The sequence below is a fragment of the Glycine max genome, chromosome 5 (genome assembly GCF_000004515.6).
Source record: "Glycine max cultivar Williams 82 chromosome 5, Glycine_max_v4.0, whole genome shotgun sequence".
NCBI lineage: Eukaryota > Viridiplantae > Streptophyta > Magnoliopsida > Fabales > Fabaceae > Glycine > Glycine max.
This window is the reverse complement of record NC_038241.2, coordinates 40,254,862-40,268,566: the sequence shown is the minus strand read 5'-3', so window position 1 is coordinate 40,268,566 and position 13,705 is coordinate 40,254,862. Positions and strand designations below refer to the sequence as shown.

Genomic DNA, 13,705 nt, shown 5'->3' with positions numbered 1-13,705 from the left:
GAAAAAGTGAAAGGAAGCAAAATACTCTTAATTTTAATCCTTCCCTCGCTCGTTTGGCTTTAACAGGAGACAAAAGAATGAATAAAAAAAAATGTGAAACTCAAGTTTGCAATAATGTCTCCATTTTAGGAGAGAAAATAGAATGAAAGTTTTTTAAGAGTAAAAAAACTAAAATATCTATTTTTATATATTTTTCTCTAGAATGTTTATGTAATTAATAACTAAAGTATATTTAAAAAATGTGTTTCAAAATGTATGACTGCTATTTCTCTAATTTTTTTCTTCCACTTGAACATAATTTTCTCCTCTGTTAATTAGTTTTTTCTTTCTTTCTTTCTTTCTTTTTTACTAAAAATGATTTCAGTCATCATGAATACCTAACAAAATCTAAAAGGTTCGTAATTTGCGGGATGCGTCTACCTTCGGCCTCTCTGACCAGGGCTGTGGCCTTCGATGGCCCCATCATTTTCCCTTTGACTCCAAACCCTATTGTGCGTGCACACCTGTCATAGGATCTTTTATTCGAAGGGTCCTTTTTTTTTCTTTCTATTCTCTCATTTTGTAGTTTGTGTAATTACTCGCGTTTTAGACGTGGGCATCTGTTTATCAAGATGGACCTTAGAAGTTAAAAAATGGTAGGTTGCTTGCCTTTCATTTGACTCCAATCATTAATCATGCCTTCCTAATCATCTTCATACACATTGCTTTCGGTTTTTCTATTTCATCTATTATTCATTAATTCACCAATATTCTTTCTCATCTTCACCAAACCTTAATACTAAATAATTTGAAAGAAGCCTTCACGAAATGTTTGCATTTAGCTTTACAGAGTATGTTCCAAGTGTCCATTCTATCCAGGTGTAGGCCTCGTTCCATGACAATGTTTACTTTAATCACATCAACTAAGTTATGTATAATGCGCATCTAAAATGAAAAATATAGCGTCATTGGGAATGCGTGGCTTAATTATTGAAATGTATGGGTATATATTTGAAGGCATGCACTGATATATCCTACGATGCATTACACTAAAACTTTATAGACTAATAATATATATTAACAGAATTATATGTTAGTATAGCGTGCCATTTTTTTTAGATAGCAACATGTCATATTATTATTACTATAAACTCAAAGTTTATAATAAACAACTTAATTTTTAATAGACAGACATTATATTAAGAAAGCTTTATCTGATATAAAATTGTCAGTATTTTTTTGTCGTAGCGTATTTAACAGAGATAAAAACATTTATTATTTACAATGTTTCAACTAGATGATTCCTTTTTACAGAGAAATTTCAACTAGATGAATTAATAATCAATATCAATATGCGTACTCTAGAACTTTGAAAAAAATTGATTTTCTAAAAATATATTCAGTTAGATGGTTTTTGTCAATCAATGTGACTAATGCCTCCAAAGTCCAAACGTCAATTGCTTTTATCGGTGGATATCTGGCAATGACTTCTTACTAACACTGTTGTTTTCCACTCAACTTAACCCATAGAGACAGTTTCCTAGTCATGACGCAATTTAATATTGTCATAAGCTCCTTTGTATATTTGGTAAAATTATTATCACTGGTTTAAGCGACAAACCTTTTGCACCTTTTATACGTTAAAGTTATTGACAGCGACCTGGAATGGAATGGAACACACGAGAACATTGCATAAGACATGCGTGATGCTCTCGGTTTGTCGTGAAATTCACAAATTTCATTGATATGATTAAACTTGAAAGATTTACGAGAACAACATTTCTAATAATTTTAAAAGTATAGTAATTGCGAGTATTTCAAAGGTTAAATTAGTCAAACACTCAATTAATTAGTCCCTTAACTAAAAACTAAATTTCTTCAAACAGTAAGCAAGTGATAATTTATGGCAGTTTTGAAAAGTTTAGAAACTCCGCTGAAAAAAATTAAATGATCAAATACTCAATTTAAAAATTAATAATTTAGGAACCTATTTAAAATATTAAAATAATTAAGATTAATTTGAGTAATTTTTGTCTCAAAAAATTAAGTAATTTAACTTAGGAGACGTTTATTTAAGGGAATGTTATCAGATTCTAAAAAATATGGAGATAAGAATATAAATTCATATATTTGTTAGAAGATAATAAGAAAAAAAAATCAGGTACCTTCTATTCCCCCCCAAAAAATTAAGATTCTCATGTATATCCTTATTTTATATTGATTTTATTTCGATAAAAGAAAGTTGAGAATGTTGGATTCTCCTGTGATAAGAATCATATTTTTTTATTATAAAAATTATAGGTTATTAAGTCTTTTATTTTTCTAATTTAATTCTTTATTTTTTAAAAAGATTTGAATTGATTATTTATCTTTTAAAAATATAATTTGAATACTTTATTATTTTATTTAAAAGATTTAAATGATATTGAAACTATTTAAATATATTAAGATGATTGATTGGGGTTGATGAAAAAAAAGCATTGTGGCACCATACCCTTTTCAGGTAGGTATCTGAGGTGCGTGTTTGAAAAAATGGGCGGAGGCGTGGTGGTAGTTTTGGACTTGGATCGAACCATAATCAAGACTCCACTCCAACACTACGGCTTGTTAGAGTACATTCTCTCACACAATTTCTCTCCAGCACATACCAATTATAGGGTTATTCATTGTTTGTGGATGCATTGTTTTGTTCCCCATTTTCCATTACAAAAATAAAGCCCTGTTTCGATTTTCAAAACATTTCTCAAATTTAGTTTTATTATTGTATCTCCCTGCTTCTGTTCCATTACAAGTGAGTGTTAGATCATCAAGTTAACCAACCTGTTTGCGTCTAAGTTGGAATGCTATTTATAGCCTTTTCACATTGCTCTTGCGTTAACAACACTGAAGTATGTGTTATAACGTTGTAGCTACCACAAAAATTAAACCGTATTCTCACTTTCTAATGTTATCGAGTCTCACCCGATGATACAGAAAGCAATTTTTTTTTTTTTATGAAATGATACAGAAAATGTTAATAAATCTTCATGTAAAACTTTTTCAAAATTCATGGTCATAACAGAGTGAGTATTAAACACCAACATGACGAAAAATTAATCCAATCTAACATATAAATATACTCCTTAAATCACAATGGAACATTTAAAACTTACTATATTTGTATATTGTATGAAATCTAATCCTATAACATTATGAAAATTGAAAACAAAAAATCTCTTTACAAATCACACAAGCAAGTGTCCTTCACACCACTTGTCAAACTACAGGGTTGTAACCTTACACCTCTATTATATATTAGTATATTAAATATAAACGCACATAAAAAAAAATCATATGACTGTGCCTAGAGCCCTAGACGCTACATCTCCTGTGATGAAGGTTCGCTCCTAGATTAACATATATATCATCATCACAAAATGAAAGGCAAAATTGGTGAAAAGTAATATATGAATGCTAATCCTCGGTGTACAATAGTACAAAAAAGTTATCATGACTTTTATCCTGCATTCATATATGTTTAATAAGATGACATTTCTTACTCACATTTCAGGTCGAATGATTTACAATATTTTTTCAGTTATCCATAAAAGTATTTTTAATGTCAGATCTTGAATAAATATCTTGTGCTCAAGATATGATCTTACAAAGATCTTGTAATAAAAATAGTGCAGAAATCTTTAGGATGGAGAATAAATTCTCTTAGAAGAACATGGAGATTTCTACATAATGTTAAAAAAATTACCAACATAACCCCAACAACTAGCTCAAAGAATAAGGATTGCCCCTGACTTATATAGATAGGTTGACGGAGGGAAAAGAGGGTCACAACGTATGAGGAGAGAGGGATATTAAAGATATAGATTAGTTTAGTTAGTTACAAACAAATCAGTTTTTACATGAATACACTCTCATATCATCTTAGACTCTTAGAATGTGAGTTTAGGCCTAACTCAATTTCAAAAACTAACTTAAGGAGTGAGAGTTGTCCTTCACTTATATATTTTAATTTGACTTTATTTTTAAGTGATGTGAAACTTTAGTTTTTCCCAACAAGGGAGGAGGAGGTCATCATTGTAGAGGGAAGGGGGAGGGAGGAAGGAGAAGGAAGAAGTGTCTTAGGAGAAGGAAGTGTACCTTTCAGGTGGAGAAAGAAAAAAAATAATTTAAAAATGAATTCATGTGGTACCTATAAAAAATTCTTTAAAATATTAAAACGAGATCTACCGTTAAAGACAGATCTTAAGAGATCTTTAATGGAATTTACTAAAAAATGGTATAAAATCCTAATTTCATTATAAATGTGTAGTTCAACCATATTAAACATTTTATAAATTGGTTTCATAACTTCCCAATGCTCATACATTATGAGTTTAATGACACAATTTAAATGTGTAAACGATTTTCATTATGACAAATGTCAATAATGAGAAAAGAAAAATATTTTTTTTTATTAAAATACACAAAATTACATTATTTTTAACTTTTTAAAATTCTTATGATTTTCATAATAAATATATTTTTTTAATTTCTTATATATATATATATGACCTATAAGCCTGAATTGTGCTAGGAATTCCATGATTCATATAAAAAGGGAAGTAGGCATCTCGGTTTATTACACAAATAAATTCGTTTCTGCTATAAGGACTTCAACTGTGCAGAATAAAAGCCTCATGATCCAGGATACAGTAGCATTAAGCTTCACACGAAATGATATATTCCATGGATTTCTAGCACTTAATTACCAAAACCTTGAACAAGGCTCATACTACCTTGCCCTAACAAGGGTCATAATAGGTCAATGTCTCATAAAAAGGAGAAGGGATGAGAAATTAAATAGAAAAGGAGCTGAATGCGCTATTGGAGATGAAATTTGCATATTATTTACAATTCATGTCCCTAAACTTAATTAATTGAACTAACTTAAGGGGTTAAAATGCATAATTGTAAATGAATTGTTATATTTTTTTTGTTCTACTCTATTTCACTTTTCTTTTCTCACAAACAAACACCATGTTAATCATAAGTCATATTTTAAAAAACCAATACAAAATATGGTTGCTTTTCTGTTAAAAAAAAATTTCGCTTCCAAGTTCTGATTCCACCGGTTCTGAATTCTGATCAGCTGTAAGGAAAGCGACAACCTCAACAACTGTGCCATGTTACCCATCCCATGTGTGACTAACATGCAGACATATACAATTTTACTCGACGTTTTCCAAGCATAAAAGAAAGCAACCATGGATTCTGGCCATGCCATACAAGGAGTATATTTAATATTTAAACTTATATTTTTAAAATAAACTATTAAATTTTAATTTTATTTCAGTGTTGATTATTATTTTTTCTTAAAAATTAGACATTTTGAATTTTAATTTTATCATAACCAATCTTTAAATTTTGTTTTTTTAACAATAAATACTTTAAATATCGTATCAGTTAATTATCATTAAATTTTACCTCCTTTACTTACAACTCTATCTATTAAATGGAATTAAATTATTAATTTAATCCCTCCTCTCTCTCTCTCTCTCTCTCTCTCTATATATATATATATATATATATATATACACACACACACACAAGTACTCGATTTCTTTCCTAAATATATAAGAATAATTCTTATAATACTACTATTAATAAACATCATGATTATCATGTATTTCAGGTTCTGGTGGATAAGATTCTTTTAACAATATTTCAGTACTATGCTACTAAATTAAGAGTAAATATTTTAATATAACTATCATAAGTTCGTAGGTAACATCCCTTTATATAATTCAAGAGAAACAATTATGGGCAAATTGAAGCATTCCTAACTAAATCAAATAATAATTTTGATTTTAAGAAAAATTGGGCGGCCAACGGGTGGGTATGCACCTGATTTATATAAAGGAAAGCACTTATAGATGACTAGCTAGAGCAATAATATGAATATATTGTTAGAGAAATGGCTGGTTGAGGTGGAGATTCGCATTGAAACTATGGATGAAAATAAGATATAGACTCAATGAATCCGTAAAAATCATTTAGAGTGGATAAGTTTTTACCTATTAGATTGTTTCAAGTATATAGGTAATTATTGATAAAATTTTGCAAGCATGAGTACACGTTTGAACACTAAAAGTATCCATCTACCCTAAAATTGTGCACACATAAAATTATGTTTATACATTAATTTAGAAATTTACCATGTCACTACATCATATTAATGAATAACATGATGTAGTAAAATGATCAAATCCTATCAAAATTTTACGTAAAAAGGTTTTATACTAAAATGATTTTTCTATTTTATTAATTTGTTAAAAAATATTACATTAAAATATGTGTTATAGGTTTTTAAGTATGAATATGGACACTAAAAGTTGTTATTTACCTGCACATGGGTTCGAATCTATTATTAGCATGCATACTTTAATACCCTACTTAAACAAGTATTACCTATTACCTTCTTTATAATTATTAAATGACTATATCTTTAATTTATTTTTGGTATCTTTCGGAGGTCGATCTTTATAAATTGTAAGTCTGTTGACGAAAGGGAAAAGAAAACATATTACTACTATGATTTGTTTGGATTGGAAGAATAACAATTGATAATCGACAGTGCACAGTATCATAAATGAACTCGCGATAAAGCATTATTACGTGTGAGAACACATAGCTCGCCTGAAACAAAGTTTGTGCCAAGTCTAACCTGATTGGTATAAACCGCAGTGCAGATATCGTCCATTAAAGATGCATATGCCTTATTATAACATCACCCTTTCACTTTCAAGTTAGTACATATCTTTTGTTGGCTCATTATATACATAGCAAACAAAATGGGCATATAGTCAATCGTGGCCTTAGTCCATCCTATCTATTTGTATTCAGTAGAGAAAAGTTTTCTCCGGTTAATGATTATAAACAATTGGCACCTTCCCACTTATGAAAGCAACATTTTCAATTCAGCTCTTCCTAGATTTGTAGTATTTTACTATTGCACCTTGTTGTGCCAAATGTTGAGTGGGGATTGACGTGCAGTGTAATTTCGTGCCCAATATAATTATTCATATTTCCAAATTAAATAATCTTAATAGTAGTAATTGGAACTTTCAAAGAGACTTCAGTTCAATGCCTTGTAACTTGCACAAGAATGGTACTGGTACCACACCACTAGTAAAAAAATCCACATGTCATGTCATCATTGACAACTATGGATAGTGATTTCTAAGTAAAACCTGTGTAAATATCACTTGCCAATAATATACTAATACTAGTACTACTTTTAACATCCATTTCCCTCGGTTCAAGTGACATTTTACACTGCTCATTCATCATGCATTGCCTTTTTCATTCTCATAATTTTCGGTAATTGAAAATGGCTTGAACTTTTGTGGGTTCCTAAGAAGGGGACTAACAATTCAGTGGTTAACATGATTAATATGACATGAACCTTTTTCATTCAGTTTTGGGATTAGTGAACAGGATTTGTCTCTACACTCTCACCTAAAAACTGTCCATTTCTTCGTGTCCTTACTTAATTGAAATTATCCCCCCCCCCCTTTTTTAATTTCAATTTTTCAAAGCCCCTTCGTGTCTCAATCATTATGCACACACTGTCAGAGCAAAATGGTAATAATACGAGATGGGGTAACGGAATCTGTTTCCATAGCCTCACGCATTCAACGTGAAATGGGCATCCTCGGTTTGTAATTTTATGAAATGTAGTGTAACAAGCACTGTCCTTTCTTCTGTACCTGTTTTGTTTGTGGTGTCGCTCCCTGTTAAAGCGTGGATTTTCACTTGTGCTGTGTGTGCTTTAACTGGAAGGTTGTTTAACTAAAGTGCCTTGAAGTGTGTGTAGCCTTCTACTTTTTCTCTTCTGGCTCTGGGCGACACAAAAGAAGAACCTTGGTTTCCGAGGCTGTTTGTTGTCACTGCTCATTGCTGCAAAGTTGTAATATTTTGGCTGATTCAGATGGCTTTTGCGGTTGCAAGTTGAGAATTTGAGATGAGCAGCCAAAAGGGTCGTCATGAGCATGAAGAAGAGATGGGTACCTCAGAAAGCACCGGTAAAGTGGTTGTGGTTGCAGTGAAAGCTTCTAGAGATATTTCAAGGACTGCTTTGGTGTGGGCTTTGACTCATGTTGTTCAGCCAGGGGATTGCATTAAGCTGTTGGTTCTCATTCCGACTCTTTCCTCAAGTATTGGTTCTTTTCTTTCAATTTTTCTCCAGTTGCTTAGGCTGTTAATTACTTTACTCAATTTATGTCACACTTAATGACTTTATAAAGCTGAGATTAAAAAAGAAGTTAAGAACAGCACATTTTAAACAATTCAGTTTTGAACTTTCAAATATGTGAGGCTTTAGGACCTTAGAGTTGCTTGAGATCTGAACAATCCAGAAACCTTTTCTACTCATTCTAGTAGGGAGGTTCATGTCATGATTGACTATAATCTGTGCATTTTTGCAGACAAGAGGGTATGGGGACTTTCAAGATTTACTACTGATTGTGCCTCGAGTCATTGGAGATCCAGTTTAGGAACCATTTCAGATCAGAAAGAAGTTATTACAAATTCCTGTTCTCAATTAGTACTTCAACTCCATGATTTTTATGATCCAGAGAAGGTTTGAACATTCCTTTTCTTATTTATTTTTTTGCTTTGTCTAGTGTTCAGCTTTTCTAAACTGTCAAATATTTACACAGATAAAAATCAGAGTGAAGATTCTTTCTGGTTCTTTATGCGGAGCTGTTTCTGCTGAAGCCAAGAGAGTCCAGTCAAGCTGGGTTATATTGGACAAGTAATGTATATAATAATGAATACTTTTGTATTTTCACTTTCTATGTTAAAGGCTGTGTTGTTTAATACATCTTTGCTGTGTTTATTAATAACTTAATATGCAATGCCATTGATATAAGGCTGTTCCTGCTGTGAAATTACCTTAGTTACTTATGGACTGAACAACAATTATCTATTCTTCCACAATTGCAGAAAATTGAAGCATGAAAAGAAATACTGCATGGAACAGCTGCATTGCAATATTGTAATTATGAAGCGGTCTAGGCCAAAGATTCTGCGCTTGAATTTGAACAGTTCGTCTAAGATGGAACTAAACATGGCTTGTCCATTGACACTTACAAAGAACTTCAAAGACAACTCTGAACATGCAGATATAATTAGAGGTCCAGCTGTTACTCCTGCTAGTAGTCCTGAGCAAGGGTCACCACTACTGACTGCAACTGATATTGGAACATCATCCATATCAAGCTCAGATCCTGCAACTTCACCATTTTTCCGCTCTGACAATAATGAAAGACAAAAGAGAGGTTTTACCTTTGTTCATGAGGGACTGACAAACCTGGAGGATATCGAGTCTGACTCTGAGAGCGAAAAGCTAAGTATGTCATCCAAGAGTTCATATTTTCAGCCATGGATTGCAAATGTAATTTGCATGGATGGTGATTTCTCAAGACATGAGAACAACATGCAAAGATCCAGTGACAAGACTTTAGCTACTGCCTATGAAGCTTTGCTTCAGAAATTCTCAAAGTTGGATCAAGATCCTATCCTAGGAATGCTTAACTGTAAACTTGATGTGAACTTAAGCAAAAGTGTTAGAGAAGCAATTTCACTGGCTAAAACTTCAGCCCCTGGACCTCCCCCATTGTGCTCCATTTGTCAGCACAAGGCCCCTGTGTTTGGCAATCCACCAAGGTGGTTTACATTTTCTGAATTGCAACTTGCCACAGGTGGTTTTTCACAAGCAAACTTCTTGGCAGAAGGTGGTTTTGGTTCTGTACACCGCGGTGTCCTGCCTGATGGGCAAGTCATTGCTGTCAAGCAGTACAAATTAGCCAGTACTCAAGGAGATAAAGAGTTTTGCTCAGAAGTAGAGGTCTTAAGCTGTGCACAACATCGCAATGTTGTGATGTTAATTGGGTTCTGTGTGGATGATGGAAGAAGATTGCTAGTTTATGAATACATCTGCAATGGCTCTCTGGATTCTCATCTCTACAGTAAATTCCTTTGAATCCTTAAATGTTTTTTACCCATACTACATATCTTTGCAGCTGAAATAATCTGACATGTTAATTACCATTATACTCCCTAATGAAAAATTTGTCTCTCCAATGATCCTTATTCTACCTTGATCGAGGGATTGTCATCATAATCTTCATAAAATGTCTTTTGAATGGCTGTCCTACTGTGAATGTGCAGCAATCAAATATCTCATGAAGTACTAGTGTCATCAATGCACTTTTTCCATATTTGTTCATTTGTCAAATTCATTTAGAATACACTAACAGTGTAAAGATTTTTTATACTATCATTTAATCATAGATTGTCATGTATCATAAATTTATTGACTTTGATAATAACTATCTTAAAAGTCATACCTATTATTTTTTATTGGTTAATCTTTACACTGATAGTGCATGAAAACCCATTGATTTATATAGAAAAAAAAATAAAAAAACATTTAAGGGATCATTTGAATTTGCAGGACGAAAGCAGAATGTACTGGAATGGTCTGCTAGGCAAAAGATTGCAGTTGGAGCAGCTCGTGGCTTGAGATACCTTCATGAAGAATGTAGAGTGGGTTGTATTGTGCACCGTGACATGCGGCCAAACAATATTCTTCTCACTCATGATTTCGAGGCTTTAGTACGTCTCATTCTTCAATTTCAAAAATGGACTAATGAGTGTTCACATAATGGTTTCATATGCTGTTTAGAGCAATTACTTACTTCTGTTTAAAGATTGCTTATCTATGAAGCCATATGTTCATAACTATGCTTTTAGGTATGTTTTATAATATGAAATGTCTTAATTAATTTTAGGTAGGAGATTTTGGACTAGCAAGGTGGCAGCCAGATGGAGACATGGGTGTGGAAACCAGGGTGATAGGAACATTTGGGTAGTGCCAATTTCATTTTTCCCATTTTCTTTTGATTAGTTGTAAAAAATGATGATGTAAACCTTGGTTATTCATAGGTATTTGGCGCCAGAATATGCTCAAAGTGGTCAAATTACTGAAAAAGCTGACGTGTACTCGTTTGGGATAGTATTACTGGAGCTTGTCACAGGACGGAAAGCAGTAGATATAAATCGGCCCAAGGGCCAGCAATGCCTAAGTGAATGGGTAAGATTTCATCTGAAAATGTTTACTACATATTATAGTTTTCAATTTTTCTTATGATGTTTCAAGACAAACACTTAAAATTATTGCTTGTGGTTCAAATGTCTGCATAGGCACGCCCATTGCTTGAAAAACAAGCCATTTACAAACTAGTAGATCCGAGCTTAAGGAACTGCTATGTTGATCAAGAGGTTTATCGCATGCTGCAATGTTCCTCTTTGTGCATCGGACGCGATCCTCATTTAAGGCCACGAATGTCTCAGGTTGGAAAATTTATTCACATGCATTTTGCCTTTCTAATTTTTCTTATCCGGAACCCATATTCATCCCTCACTCATTGTTTATACTTTCTCATATAGGTGCTCAGGATGCTGGAAGGTGACATTCTCATCTGATTGCCTATCACATTTCCATTTCCCAAGAACATTAGTGTAGAACTAGTTCAAAGCTTCTTGCAGATTCTTCATTTGTAAAAAGCTTCGAGTTTTTCCTCCTAGATTTTTATATCAATGCTGTAAATGTTGTCTTCGGTTTTGTGGAGAGGAGAGGTGCGCAATTCGAACTCGTGTTAATTGTACAGAAAAACATTCCAGTTTTGGTTAAACCCTTTCTTCCCAATTTAATGCTAATTTCGTGAAACTGTTTTGAAGGTGTGTCAATCACTCAATGGAACAAGATTGCCTCAACTCAACTAACCAAGGCACCGATCTTCACATAGTGTGACATGAAATGGTGTGTTTGGAAATTATGTTGGAAAGTTGAAAAATTTAAAGCAACTAATGTTTTGGGTTCAACTGCATTTTAGAATTGATTTTTGCATAATTGAAAACTAATGGGCCCTTTAGGCCTTGGACAAAGCCCCCAAGTTACTAGCTTATGTTGATATATAACGTGTTGACTTGTTAATACTTACCTGACACTGAGGATAATTTAATGTATCCAATTGTTGACATGTACATATATCGAGGTCTGAGATGGGTTAAAACCATCAAATATGGAGAACCTTTTATAGACAAAAATAAATTAAATTTAGAAACATAATGTTGTTATTTGTTAATATTTATCAAAATGGTTAGACAGGTGAGTTGATAAAAGTAAAATCGCTCACCAGCTATTTTTTTTCTTTTTTTTTGATAGGAAGCTAATTTTATTTCAGTACCCCATAATTGTATTCTAATAATGTTTTGAACTACTGATTTGAAAAAAAACGAATTTCGAGATAATGAATGTATTCAGCAAAAAAAAAAGTAAGCTTGTACCAAGAAAAAAGAACATTAGTTTTTTTTTTAATATGAACGAAGAAATTATTGAAGATATGGGTACCAGAAGTACCGAAAGAGCAGTACATACAACCTTGATGCAGCATTAACTCACTTTAATGGTAAATACAAGGTAACCAAATCAGAGAAAAAAATTAAAACTCCCCAAAAGAGTGCCTAGACTTCAAAACTACATGTATTAAAAAACACTCTTTTATCACAACCGGTACATTCCAAAATAACAATTACCTCGGATATCTTTACTAACGCATCAGCAGCCAATCACAGATTCTTCTCCAAACGATACATTCCAATCCGGGAGAAGTTATGAAGAGTATCATGAAACTCTCTATTCCAACAAACTGCCAGAAATGACCTTCCAGGTTCTCATGAAGGGCCACTGAAAATGAAGGGGATAGCCACAGATTTGTAACTACTTCACATGGGAGGAAAAGATGAAGAGCTGATTCGATATAATTGTTGCACAAAACACAAGTCTGGTCAGAATTTACATCAATAACATCACGTTTCAACAAATTATCCTTTGTTGGTAGCCGATTCTTAAGGGATCTCCATACCAGAAAAGCAATTCTGTTTGGAATTTTAGTGCACCACAACACTGCCAAAACAACATTAGTAAGCAGTTATTAGTTATAAGGTTGATTAAGTGGTTGGAAAAAAAAGAAAACAAGAATTTGGTGGGAAGTTGGATCTTTCCTATTAACAAAAAGTTAAAAAATAACATTTGTAGGTAAAAAAAAAAAAAAAAACAGGGATTATGTACACACTATTTACCCGTGAACAAAATTTGTAAAATGACAGTCACAAAAAAAAATTGTAGAATGATAAAATTAACTTTTCCTGAGTTTAACAGATCGACTTTATTTTAAGCAGTTACTATATCCATTTTCTTTCTTTGCTTATTCATTCTCCTTTTTAATTTGTTTTCCAAAATATACACTCCCCTATTTACTTAAAAAAGGGGAGGAGATAAGCAAAGTGGATATAACAAATACCTTATTTTATTTTGGTTAGGAGTTCTTATTTAACAAGATGAGTATGCTGTTGTACATTTGGTAGTTAAACTTCCAAAAAGATTTTTAAACAGTCTTCTGAAATATAATTTAAAAAACTATTAAATATTTGGAAACTAAATTTTGGAAATTGATTTGTGACTCACTTTAAAAATTAGAGAGGAATAACTTATAAAAACAATCAAAATAATTAAAAGATGTTGCAACAAATAAAAAAGGTGTGTAAAAAAAATTTTGGACGAAGGCAGCGTTTATATTTCCCTTTATCAACTTCAGTCCAATGGGGTCCACCAATATGGTTC

General features: G+C 32.4%; 1 protein-coding gene across 3 annotated transcripts; it reads left to right on the top strand.

The window, feature by feature from the left end:
- The first annotated feature begins 7,306 nt into the window (after positions 1-7,306).
- Positions 7,307-11,943, top strand: LOC100305413 (protein kinase family protein). Of its 3 annotated transcripts, none has more exons than XR_414141.4 (10): positions 7,443-8,171; positions 8,442-8,596; positions 8,676-8,770; positions 8,962-9,986; positions 10,475-10,635; positions 10,812-10,888; positions 10,966-11,113; positions 11,224-11,373; positions 11,470-11,658; positions 11,761-11,943. XR_414141.4 is itself a non-coding variant. In NM_001349644.1 (9 exons), exons 1-9 carry the CDS (start codon positions 7,979-7,981, stop codon positions 11,503-11,505), a joined length of 2,040 nt encoding a protein of 679 aa, NP_001336573.1. In that variant the 5' UTR covers positions 7,307-7,978; the 3' UTR covers positions 11,506-11,749. The 3 variants fall into 3 exon arrangements, 1 of the variants encoding a protein (NP_001336573.1); XR_005891281.1 differs by having other exon boundaries at positions 7,504-8,142; NM_001349644.1 differs by lacking the exon at positions 11,761-11,943 and having other exon boundaries at positions 7,307-8,171; positions 11,470-11,749.
- Positions 11,944-13,705: the final 1,762 nt, after the last annotated feature.

Coding starts and splice junctions, on each gene's coding strand:
- LOC100305413 (NM_001349644.1), top strand. CDS start 7,979: ATGAGCAGCCAAAAGGGTCGTCATGAGCATGAAGAAGAGATGGGTACC. Junction 8,172..8,441: donor CATTCCGACTCTTTCCTCAA/GTATTGGTTCTT, acceptor GCATTTTTGCAG/ACAAGAGGGTATGGGGACTT. Junction 8,771..8,961: donor AGCTGGGTTATATTGGACAA/GTAATGTATATA, acceptor CCACAATTGCAG/AAAATTGAAGCATGAAAAGA.